The 19,517-nt window shown below is 47.9% G+C and overlaps 1 protein-coding gene across 1 annotated transcript; it reads left to right on the forward strand.

Moving 5' to 3' along the window:
• Nucleotides 1-1,924: 1,924 nt before the first annotated feature.
• map1ab (microtubule-associated protein 1Ab) lies at nucleotides 1,925-19,312 on the forward strand. The gene is made up of 6 exons (XM_085913358.1): nucleotides 1,925-1,964; nucleotides 6,692-6,774; nucleotides 6,889-7,026; nucleotides 7,486-16,933; nucleotides 17,003-17,235; nucleotides 17,318-19,312. The coding sequence occupies exons 4-6, from the start codon at nucleotides 7,639-7,641 to the stop codon at nucleotides 17,471-17,473; spliced, it is 9,684 nt and encodes a 3,227-aa protein (XP_085769484.1). The 5' UTR covers nucleotides 1,925-1,964; nucleotides 6,692-6,774; nucleotides 6,889-7,026; nucleotides 7,486-7,638; the 3' UTR covers nucleotides 17,474-19,312.
• Nucleotides 19,313-19,517: the final 205 nt, after the last annotated feature.

Raw genomic sequence — 19,517 nt, forward strand, 5'->3', positions numbered from 1 at the left:
ACAATCCCAAGTCGAAAGCCCCAAAAGGGGGCTTGCCTAACAGTAGACCTACAAAAAAAAAAACGCATTTCCCTGCATACATAAGAAAGTCAGTCAGTTTTGGACCGAGGCGGACATTTTGGGGTACACGGCTCCCTCTAGTGGTAAGCAAAGATGAACGTAAATGTTTCAACTGTTAGTGTTGCAATAGTGTCAACTTTGTTGTTATTGTCTTTTAACACACTGCAGTAGATTTTTAAGTACAAGATGAAGCAGTCGGGATTGTGTTTCTCAGCTCGACAAATGAGCCTTTTCTGATATTCCTCAAAATTGAAAGTCTGCCTCAAAAAAATAATCCTAATAATACATCGTTGTGATTGTCACTGTTGGCTGATGTGGCAGTAAAGCAAAAGTGTCGGCATGAATATCGAATTTTGCTGCGTACCACTTGCTGTCCTGACCTCCAGCGCCTCGTGACACAGCAGGTCTGCTTGTTTGCTTCAAATATCGGAGTCTGAGATTGAACAAAAAACAGCTCAGGGAGCCTTTCAGCGCTCCCCTGGGATTCAGCGAGGCATTCGATCTGGCCGAGGATTCACTTTCCGTACGACCACTTTGACCTTGTGAACAAATTGCAGTCACGTTTCCTCCCCCCGTCACATAGCGACATCCCGGCCGGTACATCTTCACGGATCTCCCGGTGAGGCGGAAGTGACTTTTCACACTCAAGCGACTATGCTGAGGCAGGCAGTCAGTCGAGTTCAGAGTTTACGTTTGCAACAACCGCTTGTTTGCTGAAGCGTTGAATTTGTGGTGCCTTCGTGTATCGTTTGTTGCCTCACGGAATCAATGACGCGTGTGTGTGTGGATGGATGGATGGATGCTTGGAGCCTTAGTCAAACTGGTCTCAGCACTTTTTGTGCATGTCGGAAGAAGCAACAACAAGGCTCTGTGTCAATATTTTCTCTTTTATAGCCACGGCCGAGGCTTCGAGGGGTGTTGTAGTGTCTTAAGACATCTGCTGTACAAACACATTTCACACTTGCTTCATTCCAATGGACAAATTGCATTCACACTGCAAACACATCCGGCTGACGAATTGGCTTTTCTCCGTCCGTACCCAGCCGTTGCTCTCGTGGCGGAATAAGTTGATGAGTCAAATAGACTTGAGTGTTATTTGTAAACTTTCAGGTGGGCGGGAGCGTCCTTCCGAGGTGCTTCATTGCGTCATGTATTATTGAGATGACACTTGAATGATGCAAAGCGCTGATATTAATCCCCAGTATTTCAATTGACAGCATCATAGGGAGGAGCAAAATGATTCATGTTTTCCACAACATTTATGAGCCTGGCGCACAGCCGAAAAAAAGTAGACGCATCACCTAGTGGAAGACGATTCAATTATTATGCATGGATCGAAGTTGATGTTATTCATATAATTGATTTCCCATGCCACACTTGTTTTAATTTGGAAATCCAATGAGGTAGATGACTCTCTCTACCTTGAAGCCGATTTTACTGCTCCTTCGTCCTCAGCTTGAAACGGCGGCTGCCCCGTGTGACGTCATCAGAAATGACCGCACGACGGGGCAGCTTGCTGGTGCGACGTTAAGTGCGTGCGTGCGCGCGCACGCGCAACACCCCATATGAGTTAACGCTGAGCCATGGTCCCCCCTCCTCCCACCCCACCTCACCCCCGCCCACCCCGCAACGCCCCCACCCCTCCCTCCCATCGCGCTGCACTGTGCACTAGCACGGCTGTCTGCAGACGGTCGTTGCCGCATCCTGGCGCGCACCGCATCAGAGCGCGCCGCACCGCACCGTAGCGCACCGCCGATGCCGCCACGCTGCACATGCCAAGTTCCTTCCTCTGTCTATACACCCTCCCGCGTGCACACGCGTGCACGCGCACGCAGGATGGCCGCTCGTCTCTTCTTGTAGTCTCTCGCGCAACTCTCCGGCCAGGTGTCACGTCCATCGGAAAGGTACGTGGCTCTTGTTATTCTCCGCTGACAATGTGCGAGTGTGCTGCATGCTGTGATGCTTTTTCCTATTTTCCAAACGTTTTTTTATTTTTATTTTGCTGTGCGTCATGTACTGTGGAGAGAAAGAAGGAGGACAGGATCAAGTCATTTAAATGTGGCTTGACGTAAGACGAGGCAAGTAGTCCGAGGCTTGATCCAAAGTAACGGGATTAATGCCGCAGCCGACTGGTTAACTTGTGCCACCTTGCTAAAGGTTAGATGGACAAATACCTCCGCCACCACGCCCCCTCCCTCCCTCCCTGCTTTCAAACACCTCCGCAACGCACATCGGAAAAAGTGAGAGATGGCGCAGGTTCTGCAAAACGAACCCAATGACCCTGGCAGGCAGGCAGGCACTGGCAATTGGTGGCCAGTTTGTCGTCATGGTTACAAGTTGGCAGGCTGGCTTTATGATGGGATGGCGTCAGGTTGGTGACTATGCAGGTTGTGGCTGGAGTGCTGCTTTTTTCTGATGATTCATTCATGGCGCCTCACTGCAGTGAAACCACCTACTGTGTGTGTGTGTGTGTGTGTGTGTGTGTGTGTGTGTGTGTGTGTGTGTGTGTGTGTGTGTGTGTGTGTGTGTGTGTGTGTGTGTGTGTGTGTGTGTGTGTGTGTGTGCGTGTGTGTGCGTGTGTGTGTGTGCGTGTGTGTGTGTGCGTGTGTGTGTGTGTGTGTGTGTGTGTGTACGCGCGCGTACGTTTGTGTACTAGAAAACATGCTTGTTTGTTAGTATTCAATCTAAGCAGGATCTAAAGAAGGATAGTGACTCAGCAAAACTTTCATTGGCGTGCGTGGATTAAAAAAAAAATGTTTTATGTATAGTTGGATTTTGTGTGTTTGTTTGTTTGTTGCGTGCCGGCTTGAAGATTAGCAACCGGCTCGTCGTACAAATGACATCACGTGACAAAGCAGAGGGTTCATTTAGATGAGGTCCATTGATTGAGATCATCTTGGTGGAAACACGCACGCACACACTCAATCCATCCATCTAATAAGGAGCTTAAGCACGGAGCGTTATGAAACGCCTTCAGGCCCTCAAAGACTCCTCCAGCCAGGACCAACTCATTAACATACTTCATTAAGTCGTCTTATTAAAGTCTGTTATCGCGGCCAAATGTCTGGATGGAGAGTTTTGATGGTTTGGCTCAAACAGCTGACATATGAGGAGCAACCAAAAATTGAAATTATAAAATGAAAATCATATCATATTTATTAGATATAATTATAATCATCATATAAATATCATGATTATCATAACATCAAAAATACTGATGATAGCACAAGCAAAGCAATTTTAGCCTTAAGTGAGCAAACCAGCTGAGACTGCCTCATGGGAATATGAAAGCAAAATAGATTCCGTTCCGCCTCGGGGCTTTCATAGTTCTCCCAAAATGAAGCCATAGCAAGCCAGGAGTGTCTGGAGGAGATGACAACAATGTCTACAATCTGTTTGTTTGACATCACAAGCGGCAATATCATAAAGGAGATGAGGCTGCCTCATTTTCTGCAGGATTTTCTTACTGCAGAAGTTGCAACACGCGGAAACCGGGATTATCTCCCGGGAGCGGCAACCTCACGATGACGAGGCAAAAAAAAAAAAAAGGCGAGGGATGAAATGAGCGCTAATGGCGCCGGGCCGATACGCCGACATGGAGAGCAGCCGCGGGCCAGCGCTAATGGCGCCGGGCCGATACGCCGACATGGAGAGCAGCCGCGGGCCCGACGCCACGCCGGCTGTTGGCGCAGAGCAACATCGATCCCTCCTTGACAAGCTGCCCCCAAAGGAGACCCGGCTCCGTCTCCAATCTGCTGACTCGGCCGTGCGCCCGACACACCCGACTGCGACTTTCCAAAATGGATGGTCCTGTTTTTTTTATTTTGCAATTCTTCCCAAGCCGCCCGCCGCTTTGAAAAGAAGCAGGGAGTAATTCCCTCGAGGGGCCTCTTGCCTCAGAGAGTGGCCTACTAATAGTTCTGCTGCCAATTTAACAGCCTGTCACCTCTGAATGGATTTTTTTTTTTTTTTCCAATTTTCTCCAGTCAGTCCGCCCGCCCGCCCGTCCTGAAAATGTCCCCAACACAGCGGAACGTGACATTCCTGTGCTGTGATTTTTCAACCTCGACAGATTGAACGGCCCATCCCGACACGTAGGAAGGTCTTTCACATAAACGCGTGTGATGGATGAGAGGTCGCCAGCGTCCGCGTGAAGAAAATGTTTCTGCCCGACTCCCCCGGTGACAGAATTGACGGGAGAGGGGTCGTGTGAAAAGCCAGTAGCAGAGGGGACTGAAGACGCAGCCCTGAGGTACCCCACAAATTCAGAATGACCATAGAAGAGGTATTCTTTTCCAGTCCCACAATTTGGGGTCTGTTTACGACCAAGTCCAGTATAAAGCTTATTTCTGGAGCAGGAGAGAAATGTCAACTGCTGGTCACAAATGGGGATGATGCAACAAATTTGGAGGAGCAAATTGTTTAACTCCAGGAAGGATGCCATCTGAAAAAAAAGAGCATCTGGCATGAATGAAAGCATTCAATTCATCTACAAATAGAAGCAAATTGCTTTTGTCGTTGTTCCGTCCGTCCGTCCCTCCGCTGGACTTCAGAAATGAAAATGCAAATGATGATGCAACAAAACAATGCCATGTCAGACTCCGTCCGGAGAGTTGTCTGCCGTTCCAGATACGGCCTGCACAACAGAGGCATTGTGGCCATTTGTGCCACGTTTACGCTGGCCGGAACGACACACAAATACACACTCGTGTTGCCTGTATTGTGCATGTGTGTGTTATCTACACTTCCTTCAGGACTTCGAGAGTGATGTCATCGTTGGCACGCCGCACAGCGATGCCACTTGGCTAACATCCTGCTGCTGGCTGCAGCGACAATAGCTGCCTTCTCTCTCTCTCTGGGTGGTCGCCCTCCCCCCCCTCGCTAGCCCCCCCGTGTTTGCCCAAATTTGTTTTTGCTTATGGCTTGTAGCTTCACCCTGCCAGTCAAAATTGTCACCACAGAGCAACATCTCATAAAAGCATCAAAATAAGAAGCATAGTGAAACCAAGTTTTCCAGTGCTAATGTTAGCTAACATCGCTATGGGAAACTTGTCCCAATCCAAATGAGGATATTCATATTGACTTTCATGACATTGGCTGGTTCCTTTTTATTTTCCATCTGGCTCCCCATGACTGGATCTCCCCCGCCGCGACATTCCTGGGAATCCTGCCTACCGATTAGCTCACGTCAATGAAATGAGCTCCAATATTGTTTGTAGTTAGCGGCCGATTAGCATTTGTCAAACTGACGTGTTGATGAACTTCATTAGCGTAATTGGTTGACTTCAATTAAGTTCACGTAAGCTAGATGGATGGCTCATGTGGGCAGGCTAGATTGATTCAAATGGCTAAAGCGGCCTTGCTAAGTCACCCGCGTCCTCCATTTTGCGAACAGGGCAGGGGAAGTGAGTGTTGGGTTTTAAACTTCACGCGCCGCTTTTTATCTCTGCAACAACCCGCAAAAGCTAAAAACGGACAGCCAAAAGTAGTAAGTTTGATTTTTCCAAACTTCTTCCCGTCACAGTATTGGACACGTGGAACACTATCTGGAGCAGGCTCCTATAAATGGAGTGCGCTCATTTTGGGAGTTCACGTGGATATTTATATCAAACGGGTCAGCAGAGGAAAAAAAGAGCAGAAGCACCCAGACCAGGAAGGAACAACTTCATTGATGGAGGGGGCCATACATTTTCATCAGTGCTACTGGGGGGCACACTTCAGAACCAAATGTACAGTCTGACAAAAATGAAAAATGTTTATCGCCAGAGCGCATTAATGGCATTTAAATTCATTTCAATAGGAGACATTGATTTGGTATACAAGTAAATGAGGTGAATGTGAACAGCAGCGCAATTGTAAACATGAATAAAATACAATAAATAAATAAAAAATATATCAAGTAAAAATCTAATTCAATTAAAAATAAAACTATCAAATAAAATGAAATAATGCTACACTTACCAATAACTACTCTCATTTGAACAATCCAACGAAACAAAATAATAAATGCATACAAACTGTGTCGAGACTATTGAGAGAAGTGTTGGTAATACAAAAAGATGATTAGCTCCATGAGCTGATAATTGTGGTCATCATTTTTGACTTTGCTAATTATGGGATCCCATCTGTGCTGACACAAAATGGATTCGGATCGGAAGCGTTGCATCACCGCTGGGCCGAACGAGCGGCGCAATTGTGCTGAATGTTCCTCTTGCTTTGGAATGTTTGTTGATACGCAAAATGCTTGAGCGCTACTGAGCGTGTGGAGTAGATTGCGAAAGACAAATTCCGATTTCAATACCCAGCAGACGCCGGTGGCCTATTTCCAACTTGTGTTTTTCTCGCGTTGACGCACAAGTGGGTTGCTTGTCTCTCGTTAGTGATTGGCCTGAATACGTACGAAATGATGCAACCAATGCTCAGAAAATGAAGCTAGCAGGTTTAGCTGTTGCTAATTGGCATTTGTAGCAAGATTTCAAAAAGACCACAATGTGAGCGCAAAATCATTCTTTGGTCCGGCGTCGGCTTGGATACTCTCCTGGTCACGTGACCCTAATTAGGCTTTTGGAAAGATGGATTTCAAAAGCATCCCTCCAACGGTCTTTATGTGTTGACCTTCGTTTGTGTGCAGGACAAAGGACTCTGCACCACAGAAGTGATGTCCTCGAGACGGTGGTGCTTGTTAACCCTTCCGTAGAAACTGTCGTAGCGGAGGTAAGCTCCCACGTGGTCATCATAACATAAATGCATTCTTCCGTCAATTACTCTCTCAATCTTTTTCAACCCTTCCGCTGCATCTTAATGGAGGTGTGTCTTTGCGTTTCCCAGATCCAGTGTCTCATCACAGACTCGGCGGGCCACAAGCTTGTGATCTTGAGCGGTCCAAACTCCGAACACGGTGGCCTCCTTCTTCAAAGAGGGGTTTTCACCCACGACACCTTTGCGAGTATATTTTCTGATCCTGGGGTAAGTACCCCCCCCCCCCTCCTCCTCTCCTAGTCTACGTACATGTTGGGTACAGGAAAGAAAATCCATAATTGGCACTGAAATAACAGACTAAAGTATAACTTCATCCAAATTGAGTGGGAATAACTGCTGGTCCGACAAGGAAAACTAAGAAGAAACAAAATGGCCGCCACTAAAGTGATGGTACTCTTCAATTCATACAGTATTTTGTTGCACAACATTTTCAGGGAATTCATGTAACCAAGAGTAACGCCAACTGAATAATAAAAGTGGCTAAGAAAAGACATCAGATGGATCTAAATAGCACGAGTCAATGTTGTCATGAACATTAGTGGAAAGAGCTGAAACCTCTCAGACCAGATGAAGGTTACCATTGTTTTGCTCCAAGCCATTTTGATGTGACAAAGTCCCCCCAAAAATCGATATCTTGATGGAGTTCTGCCTTTGCTCCTCGTGCAGGTCATTGAACTTCTTGGCCCATCCATCCCCAAGCAGCAGGCTACACTTACCGTGTCCTGCCGCGGGGAGGTGGGCTGGAACTCCGTGGGACAGCAGCAGACCCTTCGGGAGTTCCTGCACTACAAACTAAACCCTGATCCCGTGATCCTCAACATGGAAGGGGTCACCGAGTTCACAGAGTACATCTGTGCCACGGTTGACGTGCCCTCGCCCTTTGACCTCCTGGAGCCACCCACGTCCGGAGGATTCCTGAAACTGTCCAAGCCGTGTTGCTACATCTTTCCCGGCGGACGCGGCGACTCGGCTCTTTTCGCCGTCAACGGCTTCAACATCTTAGTAGACGGCGGCTCTGAACGCAAATCCTGCTTCTGGAAACTGGTCCGGCACCTGGACCGTATCGACTCCATTCTGCTCACGCACGTCGGTGCCGACAATCTCCCCGGAATCAATGGAATCCTCCAGAGGAAGATTGCCGAGCAGGAGGAGGAAGGATCTCAAGGCTCCACCAACGGTACCGATTGGCTCAAGAACCTGATCTCTCCGGAACTCGGTGTGGTCTTTTTCAACGTGCCGGAAAAGTTGCGCATGCCAGAATCGAATCTTAAAGTCAAACGCAGCATCGAAGAAGCCTCGCTGACTTTGCAGTACCTTAACAAACTGGGAATCAAGCCCGAGCCTCTCTATCGAGTGGTCAGCAACACCATCGAGCCCATTACGCTGTTCCACAAGATGGGAGTGGGCCGCTTAGATATGTACGTTCTCAACCCCGTCAAGGAAAGCAAGGAGATGCAGTTCCTCATGCAAAAGTGGGCTGGCAACAGCAAAGCCAAAACTGGCATTGTTTTGCCAAATGGCAAAGAAGGAGAAATATCCGTGCCCTACCTGACATCAGTCACCGCCTTAATCGTCTGGCTTCCCGCAAACCCCGCGGAAAGGATCGTCAGAGTCCTCTTCCCGGGAAACGCACCTCAAAACAAGATCCTGGAAGGCCTGGAAAAATTAAAGCACCTTGACTATTTGCGTTATCCCGTGGCTACGCAAAAAGATATTGCGTCGGGAGCGACTCCCTCTGGGCTCAAGCAGACAAAGCTAAAACAAAGAACCGAGAGCAAAGAGAGCCTTAAATCTTCCCCCAAGACAACCGCAAAGGTCACCAAGGAAAAAACAGAAGGACAGGATGAGGTCGGCGCAGAGACGAAGAGCGAGCTCGCCAAGGAAATCCCGTCGGCGAAAAAGGAAGCCAAAAAGACGAGCAAAACCATCAAAGCTAAACCTGACATCCCAGAAAAGAAAAAACTTCTCAAGGAAAAATCTTTGAGAAAGCACTCCAAGGAAAGAGTGTCAAAGATGGATGAGAAAAAGGACAAAGAGAAGAAAGAGATCAAGAAGATCAAGAAAGATGAGTCCGCCAGAAAAGACGAGAAGAGAGACGGCAAGGCCAAAGAGGACAAGAAGAAGGACCCGTCCAAACCGGAGCTGAGAAAAATAGCAAAGCCTGACCTCAAACCTCTCACGCCAGAAGTCCGAAAGACTTTACACAAGGCGAAAGTGTCCAGCAAAACAAAGATGGGAAAAACAAAACCGGCAAAGGCCGAACCGAAGCCAGAAGAACCAAAAACTCGCCAAGAAGAAGTCCAAAGTGAAGAAAGAATTCAAGCAGAGCCAACGCAGAATGAGATTCCTCTGTCTAAAGGCCTCACCGAGGACACGGAAGTGGTCAAAGAAGTAGCTGGAGATGTTCTGCAAGCATCTGCTGGTGAGGACGACTTGCAGATTGCAGCCCAAAGCCTTCCCCAAGAGAAGACAGAAGAACCAGAAAGTCTTCCGCCTATGACTGAGCCTCCTTCAAGGGAGGAACCGCGACTACCGGAAGCTGACGACAACCAGAAGGAGATGGACGAGACTCAGATGTATGAGGATGAAGGAGCTGCATCTCAGGATGAAGATGAAGATGCTCCCGATACTGCTGAGGCGAAGACAGAAGAAGAAGAGGAGGAAGAGGAGGAAAAAGAAGAAGAGGAGGAGGATATGGGAATTGGTGAAGAGGAAGATGAATTCCAGTTGAAGGAGCATGACGGGATCGACAACAGACATGAAACCAAAGACAAATCAGAAACTTTAGCAAAAGAGGATGAAGACCAGCCGGTGAAGAAGGCGGAACTGGAAGAAGTCGAAGATCTAGACGTAATAGCCGACGAAGAGCTCACGGGTGAAGGTGCGGCTAAAGAGCTGATGGTCAGCGAGAGCAAAGCCGACACCTTGACCCGAGCTGAGTTGGAGGAGGACGAAGAGGAAGAAGAGGGCTACCTTTCACATGTTGCTGGGACAACGGCGCCCATAAGTGCTCCAGGAACCGGAACGGGGGCGGTAGAACCCATCTCCTACATCCAAGACGAGACCATTCCGGGCTACTCCGAGACGGAACAGACCATCTCCGACGAGGAGATCCACGAGGAGGCCGAGGAACGGATCCCGCACCTTCAATATGACGTCGGTTCCCACGACGTCTCTGTTCCGGATCAGACCGGCTCGTTTGTAAACATTCACGGCATGAGAGAGATGCAGGCTTCTGCCGGGAAAGCTTTCATACCCGGCGTTCAGGAGCAGCTGTCGCTCTTTACCAACATCTTCACTGCTCCTCTGGCGGAGGAAGAGCATGTATCTTCTGCGACGTCCATCACCGAGTATGACAAGATGTCCTCGCTGCCCACCTCGCTGGCTGAAGACCAGTCGGTCGCATCCACCGTGGCTCTTGAAGAACCGGCAAAAAGCCGAGTGGCGAGTGAGCAACTTCTCTCGTCTGGAACGCTTTCACCATCGTCTCTCGAAGACAAGTCTCCTTCGGCCGACTTGCAGCTTCCTCTCGAAGACGCAAAGAAGCTTCCCGATTCCCACGATGATGACGATGAAGAAGAAGAGGAAGATCAGACCCCCAATGTTGATATCTCACTGGAGAAACTCCAAGAGGGCTACGCCTTATCCCAAGAACCAAAGTCCAAAGAGAAGGATGCTGACAAGCCGTCCGGTCCTGGATCTTTTGTGGCCATGTCCATAGAAGAAGACAAACCGGTCCGCTTTCCGGTAGAAGAGGAAAATATCGATGCGGTGGCCTCCAAAGGTGTCTCCTCAGTCGTACCGACCAGACCTTTTGGGTCGGACTCCGTCACCTCCGAGAGTGAGGAGCGTTGTTTCAGTCCAGATGACATCACTGTCAAAATGGCCTCCCCGACCCAATCGGGACCACCCAGCGCATCTCATTCTCCTCTTCGACATTCTCCTGATATGGACCTCCCCAAGCTTGCCACCTCAACTGGAGACCAAATCGGAATGAAGAAAGAAGAAGAAGAAAAGGACACCAAAAGAGAGGACAAACCATCTGACAAAGAAGCGGAACCTGTCGAGGAGGCAGAACAAGACCTGGAAAAACAGACAACCACTAAAGATGAACCTTCAACACAAGTTCAAGAACCTTCGTCAGGACCAAAATCTCCCACCGATGTAGAACACGATAAATCTGCAGAAAAATGTTTCCTTGACGACCATGAAAATAACAACAAAGGCACCTTAGATGATGACGCCAAACCTGTCGTGAAAACAACGGTCACCATCAAAGCTTCTGGATTACAACATATGGAGGATGAGCATGAATCCAAATCTGCTCCCCTGGAAGATGTTTGTGATGTTTCACCTATAAAAGATGAGAAGGTAGTGAAAGATGCCAAACTTGACAGTGAGAAACCTGCAACAAAAGAAACGTTTGATCCCATCATGAAAGATGAGTTGGAAACAGAGACCGCTCCTTTAGCTAAGTCGCCTGAGGGAGCAACTGTTGATGACCACGAGCTCCAAACCATGGAAGAAATCAAGAAAACAGATGATGTTGTGGCTGAGAGTGACGTGATGAAACAGGAGAGAGACGAGGACAGATCTTCTGACATTTGTGCCACAAAAGCAGAAGAAACAGAAATTCACTTTGTTCACAGCGCGGAGGCAAAGGATGATCGTTCAATTGAAAAGCCTTGCGAGGAGGACGAGCAGGAAAGGATCGGCAAGGATGAAACCACGGACGATAAGATCATCAAAGACGATAAAGTCGAAAGCAGGCCCGTCGCAGGCGAGCAGACGAAAAAAGACCAGGCAGATACAATGCCGAGTGAAACCGTTTGTATGGCGGCTGCACACATTGCGGCCCGAGAAAAGGAAGAGGAGATCAGATCTTCCATACGAGAACCACCGCTCGCAGACAAACCAGACAAAGACACAAAAATAGCGCTAGACGCTTTCGCTAGCGGCATACCCGTTGCCGTGGAGATGGCGAGGGAGAATATTGATGAGCAGACCGCTCTGCGAGAGGACATTTCTGCTGATGACAACATGGACGACAAACTGCTCAACAAGGAAGAAGTCACGGTCGTGGATCAAAGTCTCGGAATCAAATCTAAGGAAGATGATGAAGTGACTGCCAAACCCGCTAAAGTGGAACCCAAAGATTCCATTGAAATAAAACAAATGGCGGAAGTAGATAAGAAGACGGATACAGAAGAAGAAGTCCAAAAGATGGACAGCAAAGAAATACAAAAGGAAGAAGCTGACGAAAAGCATAAAAGCTCTGATGGTGTACCGAAGAAAGAGGAACTACAAGATGTTGATGTTGTAGTGACCCAAACAATGAAAGACAAACACAGCCCCGTTAAGCTGAAAGAACCAACAGTGGTGGAGGATGTTCAAGAAACGACCAAAGATGGTAAAGGTGTTCCCAAGGACTGCTCGGAGGATCCAAAACTGAAAGAAGTCAAATCTGAAGAGATCTGTGAGAAATCGGTGATGGGTGCAGTTAAGCAGGACATTAGTGACAATGAAGCCACGAAAGACAACAAAGGAGAGCCCACCATAGATTCAAATCCAGACAAACAAGAGACAGACACGGAATCCTTTGACAGAGAAAAGATCCAAAAGACAGTTACAAGGAGTGACGTCAAAGAGGCTGCCGGGGGAGCTAAGGAGAACATACCTGGAGAAGAAACTTTCGACACAGTGACCGCAGCTCCAAAAGAGGAGGAACAAGTACGTGATCAGGTCGCAACAGTCGTCGTTAGCTCCAAAGAGAAGATGGAGAAAGAAAAGGATGATGCTCATGTTGCTGAATTGAGCAAGGAAAAAAAGATGGAGCAGGAACAGGAGAAAGAGGCAACCTGTGAGACCAAAGATCTGCGTGAAACCAAATCAGAAGAGATCAAAACCACGTCTGATATGAAGGCGGAGGAGATCAGCGACAAAGAGAGAGCTGAGGTAGAACACGCCAAGGAGAAGTGGGAGCGAGAGGAGTTGCAAGAGAAGGACCTGGATGAAACCAGGATGGAATCTGCACAGGCAACGTTGGGAGATGCGGGCTTTGACCAAAGGCCTGCCTTCCTGGTGCAGTCCTCTGATGAAGACCAGGAGGAGGAGGAAGATGAGGAAGAATATATATGTATGGGCTCTAGACCTTTATCAGTTGAGCTGAGAAAATCCCCACCTGACTCAATTTCTGCCGTCCAAACATCTACATTGAGCGATCGACCTGAAGAGGCCGCACCCAGACCGAGCGTAATAGTAATACCGACTCTAACCATGCAGGAACCTTCAGTGGATGAAGACATCAAAGACTTGTCAGCAGAAGAATGCGGTCTTTCTAATGACGTCGCAAAACCCGCAACCGCTCCTTCAACGACCACCCACCCGGAGCCGTCTTCAACTCCTGACTCGGGAACTTCTATTCAAAAACAAGAACTGTCCTCTGACTTATCATATGCTCAAACAGAACCAGAGTCCGGCTCTAGCACCGAGAGCCAATCCAAAATCCAATCTCCAATCAGTCCTGGTGCTGGGAAACCTGACAAGGAGGCTGAGCGGGAAAGGGAAGGAGAACGGGAGGCGGCTTCTCCAGGATTTTCACAGCCTTGTTCTTACTTTCTATTGGACAAAGACTCTGATGACGGCAAGCCGAGTGATTCTTTGAAATCAGAGGAGAGCACTGAGAACGGACAACTAAACCAAACTTTGGATGCATCCAAATATGACCCATATGAGAAGCCCGTTCCAAAAGATCTTGCCACTCGAGAAGGGACAGGTGTGTTTGAAGGTCTGACTCTTGAGATTAGCATGGATGATAACAGGAGAACCAGCCAACCGACGTCAGCCGAGGACCAAGTCAAAGAACCAACGTCCTTCAGCAGAGCTGATGACGACAGCCCGCAGAGTGACAGCCACCAAAGTGCATCACCAGAAGAAGAAACCCGAGAGAAAGGGCAAGAAGAAGAGCGGGAACGAGAGCAAAGAGCCGACGTGCCTCCCGCTGACAAGAGTTTTTCAGCTTTCAATATTCAAGACAATAAAATTTCACAGGAGTCTTATAGTCCCAAAGAGGACAAACCAGAAAAAACAGAGAAAGAGAAGGAAGATACCCAGGAAGGAACTTCAGGAACGTTCGAGACAGGAGAAAGGGATCAGGCCTCTAGTGGTGGTGTGCTACACTCCGCTGGGCAGCAAGAAACCTGGAACCAATCAGATGTCAACGCTTCGTTCACACAAAAAGACACCGCAACAAAGGAGACTGAAAGATCGTCCAAAGACACCACGGCAGCAGAAAAAGATATTCTACCCCAAGGTGCTTCATCCTCTGCAAGGGAAGAGCAAGAAGGTAAACTGAGAGCAGGCTTGGGTTCCTCATCTTTAGATGACAACATTCTTGCCTCGGACAACAGTCAAGCCGTGATGGACTTCCCCAAAGGTAAAGAACATATGGTAGATGTACGCTTATTTGTAGCAGGTGAAGATTTCAACGTTGATGACGACGATGATGACGATGAGGAGGAAGAGGAAGACTCCAGTGATGTCGACATGGAAAAAGGTGCCAGGGAGCAGTCTGAAAAAGAAAGGTGCGGCCATAGTCCTGATGATAATACGACACCTTCTGAGGACTCAAACAAAACCTCTCCTGAGTTGAGCTCCCAGAAAGAGGAGATGGCCTCCAAAGCTACACCTGATCAAGCCTTTGTAACATCCAAGCAGGACACAAGTCAAATATTCCAATCTGGTAACAAAAACCTTCTGGAGAAGGAAATGGTCTCCGGCGCAACAGCTGCTGGTATGACCAAACCTCCTGAGACCGAGAGCGAAGCCGAAACGACAAGTGCTATCAAAGAACCAAAACCTCTTGAAACAAAGGAAGACAAAACACGTTTATCCCCTGAGCCAGCATCGCCCAGAATCTCCGAGGGTGTTGCTTCCTCTGAGGTCCAGCAGTCACAGAACAAGGATGGAGACAAAGAACCTTTGTCACCACCATCAGAAAACAGTTCCCAGTCATCACCCACGAGCAACCTCAGCAGCTTAACCTCAGCAGCAGCATCTGACCGACCCACGTCCGTATCTGTGCCTGTCTCTGGTCTCTTTACTCTCCACACCGACACCTATGCCCATATCGGACCGAGTGGATCTGAAGGACACTCTGCTGTCACTCAAGTGGGTCCAAAAGATCAGCAACACGAAAGCCGTCCGGATGTATCTGAACCGGTAACCTTAAGTGAAGATGACCAAGAAGACAACCGAGTGGAAAGTTCAGATCTGACCGCTAAAACCGAGAACCAGCTTTCCTGGTTACCATGCGCCTTCACCACCTCTTCAGCCAGTAACGCATCAGCCTTCTCCAGTTTCACTCAGCATTTAGAAGACGCTGCGAGCAATTTAGCCCAGCAAGTGCCATTGCTCACTAGCAGCTCTGTAACCTCAGCTTCTGGTGGCCTTCAGAGAGACGAGTACATGGAGGTGATGACCAAACCTGCAAAAGAGTATCCTCAGTCTGAGGAGACCAAATTGTCGTCATCTGTCGGAGCGAGTATTAAGCTCTCCTCGTCAGAAGCTCCTTTTGATGTCTCTTCACAAAGGGCTGAATTCACTGACATGGTTCCTCAAAGGCCAGTAGATCTCGACTTTGAAGGGCAAAACGTGTCTGGAGAGAAAAACACGTTGTCATCACAAATTACGGAAAGTAATTTGAATACAACAGAGCCGAAGACTGCCACGACTGTTGCGTCGTTACCAGAAGTGCTGACGCAAGCTGCTCCTCACGCTGTCACCTCAGCGAGTCCAAGTGGTGCTATGAACACCTCATGTGCCGTCGCAGACCCTCCACGAGCAGAGGAGGGAAAGCAGCCGAGCGTGAAGACCACACCTGATGAAAAGGAGAAGATGATGATCCAAGATGAAGGAGACCAAGAAACAAGAAAAACTGACACTGCGGTCGTTCAAATGGAATCAAAGTCCTCAGAGGAGGAGATGTGCAAAGACAGCACCGAGAAGATGAAAGCTGCAGATGTCAAGTGGGAAAAAGAAGCCGGCCTCCCAGAGGTTTCGGAAAAGCCTCCAGAGAGATTGGAGGCAAGGCGAAGGAGTAGCATATCAGATTGGGAGCTGCTGCAGAAGCCTGATGATTTCCCAAGTGCCCCTCCGCCAGGTTACGGTGACCAAGAGAAGGAAGCCTTCGAATGGATGGCGAGCATCCACGGTGCCTCCTCAGGAGCAACCTTGAGCAAAGCAAAAACCGATCGTCCGTCGGACTTAAACACAGGAGCCTTCTCTGCTTCCTCACTGACTGATTCCTCCTACGACTACAAACAACGCAAAGGAGAACTGTCTCCTTCCTTCATTAACCCGAGTCCACAACAGTTCTCCGGTGACGAGGGTGAAGAGGACGACCGAAGCGACCGTTCCCAGGAGGGAGGTGAAGCGGTCCACGAGCAAAAATCTGTAAAAAGGAAATCGCACAAGCAAAGGCGTCACCATGGAGACGCCGGTCATCAGTTATCCGCTGCCACTTTAGCCGGAGAAGAAACACCTCCCACGTCGGTGAGTGAGTCGTTGCCTTCGCCGTCCGATTCTGACGTGCCGCCAGGAACCGAGGAATGTCCATCCATTACGGCCGAAGGCAACCTGGACTCTGATGAAGACGCTGAACATTTGCCTGCGGACAAATTATCTGCCTCTGGTGCTGCCGGTGGCCAACGGCCCTCGTCGCCAAGGGTAGCTCAGAAGACGCAGGATCCCCTCCCGACCTCGGTGAAGGACCCGCCTCCACAACCTCCCCATCCGCATGCGTGCATGGTGGATCCAGAGGCTGTCCTTCAGGACGTCAGCAGTACAGGAAAACCTCTCAAGAAGGACCCGAAGGCTACCAAAGTTCTCAGGAAAGCCAAACCCAAATCGGCTTCTCCTGCCCGAAAGGGAGACACGAAGAAGAGGTCCACCACGCCGGTGAAGCAGGCCCTCAAGGACTCGGCTTCACCCCGATCAGCATCCCTCAGGAGGAAGGACCTGGAGAGGAGCTCCAAGCTGGTGAAGATGTCAGAGAACCAAGGTTCACAAAGTGACATCCTCAAGGGCCTGGTCAATGGAGTGAAGAGCACTTCAGGTGAGTTTCATCTTTGAATGAAGATCCCAAGACACTGGGACAATAAAACAATGTTGAGTGTGTGTTCAGGAAACAACTCTCAGAAAGCTCCTTCGGCAGTCCCGCCTGGACCACCGGTCTACGTGGACCTGGCCTACGTGCCCAACCACTGCAGTGCCAAGAACGTCGACCAGGAATTCTTCAAGCGAGTTCGAGCGGCGTACTACGTGGTGAGCGGTAACGACCCTAGCGGCGGGGAGCCGAGCCGCGGGGTCCTGGACGCCCTGCTGGAGGGCAAAGCTCAGTGGGGCTCCAACCTGCAGGTGCTCACGCTTGCTTTTGCATATTTCCATTTAGTATCCATACTCGTGGTCTGACTGATATTTGCTCTTCCTGACGCTGAAGGTGACCCTGATCCCAACACACGACACAGAGGTGACCCGCGAGTGGTACCAGCAAACGCACGAGAGACAGCAGGACCTCAACATCATGGTCCTGGCCTCCAGCAGCACCGTGGTCATGCAGAACGAATCTTTCCCCGCCTGCAAGATTGAGTTCTGACTTGACCACAAATGATTTGGGAGCAAATAGAATCGGTTCAATAGAGCTGATTATGTTTTTTTTTCCCCCCATTTGTTGCTAAATTTGATGAAATTGCCGTACTGGTCACTTTGAGGCACATTTGCACAGTCAGTCATAATATTGTCATCTATTTTTTTCTTTTGACTCGATTGATTTGAACGGAGAGCCGTCCCTAATCATTTGACCCTCAAGAAATATAATTCTTTCTCATTTCAGTAGATTTTATTTTTCTTGTATGCGTAAGCTGCAATAATCGTGCTAATGAAGTGTCCTCGGCCCAGATCATCTTGCTGCTGCTTTGTAATTATTCATTACATTTTTAGATTTTATTTGAGATTTTTGGATCGTTTATGGCTGCTTTGGAATAACTTCAAATCATGTATTTCGGTTTAATTTCTATTTTAATAGTATAATACATTTAAAAATATATATGTTTGAAATCATGATTACCTCTCCCCGACCTGAGAAACATTGTCAAACGTTTCTCATCATGACATCTTCTTGGAGACGATAACACTAACGTAGCAAACGGAAGCTTGTTTTTCAACCAAGCAATAGGACCAGACTAAACACAAAATTCCAAAAAGGCCGTCAAGTCCCGTTGGATTTGAAAAACAAATACGTACTAGGAATGTCTTTGCACCAAGCCAGAATGCACTTTTTTAACCAGAAGGAAGTGGGAGGGGTTTAATTGTTTGTATTGAAGCACAGAGATGACCTCGTTGCAACGTGTAAATATTGATCATAACAGCAACTATTTATAAATGAGCATGAATGAATGTTGGGGGAGGTATTTGTTGGAATATTTGATTTGATTTTGCAAATGCTGCATGCTCGGGGCTGGTAGCTGAGAATGTCGTCCCAGTTATTTTTTTATCGCGCTAATATAACAAATAGTTCTGCTCGGTGTCTTCTGACCAAAAAGGTTTAGGCTCAATTAACGCTAATCAGATTTTCCACTAACATGAAAACGAGCAGTTAGCAAATTGTTTTGCACTAAATAACCCAAAAAGAAATGTAAAAAAAAAAAAAAAAAATCTAAACCTGTTTTGAAACCTTAAATTGAAAGCCAACTGTAAAAACCTTGGAAAAACTTTGATTTAACGACGACATAGCATAAGACAACGATTTTCTCGACAATGCCTCAAAGTTCTGAACAAAACCTTTTCAATCGCGTCCAGATGTGATTTTCTCGGCTAAGGTATAATCTTTACTATAGAATGGGAAAAGTATTTTTATGAATGTAGATGCACATACTAACGACTCAAAAGTGGATCCCACCCGGTCATAGCAAGTTTTCCGACGACGCCAAAACACAAGCAGTGTCGGCCGCAACCTTCTCCTGACTACGACTTGAAAAAAAAAATAAAAATAAGGTCCAAATGGTCAACCACAACACGAATGTACCGCACGCACGCACGCACGCACACACAGCAACATACACCCACACGCTTTGTACATATCTCGGAACGTAACCTTTTGGCTTGGACAGTAATTCCACCCCGCCAAGTGAACATCATGTTATCCTCTTGCATGTGACTCATTTGGTTCTAATCCTGAATGTAATTGTTGAACATGGAAGCAGCGCTAACGCTAAGTCTGAATGCCAATTTCAGATTGTGTGCTTCTGTTTAGTTCTGTCGTTATCAAGATGCTGTACAACGCTAACTCTCTCTGTCTCTCTCTCTCTCTCTCTCTGGAAACATAGCAACTTTCTTCCTCTTTCAACTATCGCTGTCTCTCTCTGGTCAAGTAGAAGTGCCGCGCACGCATTCATCGTAAAAGGGAAACAGCCCGGTAATCATCGATTAAAGTACATTCAACTCGACAATGTGTGTGTCTTATTATTTTTATTTGTATTGTGTTGTCTACTAAGTACAACCTACATTCGAATGTGTACATGGAAACGCTCACATGTACAGTACATTGTCAAAAGAATTGTGGCATTTAACCTTTGGCCATGATTTTTCCCTAATGAAGTGGCCTGTTATTAGGTACACCTGAAAGTGGTGGTGTACCTAAT

This window comes from Syngnathus leptorhynchus, chromosome 6 (assembly GCF_054491065.1).
Source record: "Syngnathus leptorhynchus isolate UIUO chromosome 6, UIUO_Slep, whole genome shotgun sequence".
Taxonomy (NCBI): domain Eukaryota; kingdom Metazoa; phylum Chordata; class Actinopteri; order Syngnathiformes; family Syngnathidae; genus Syngnathus; species Syngnathus leptorhynchus.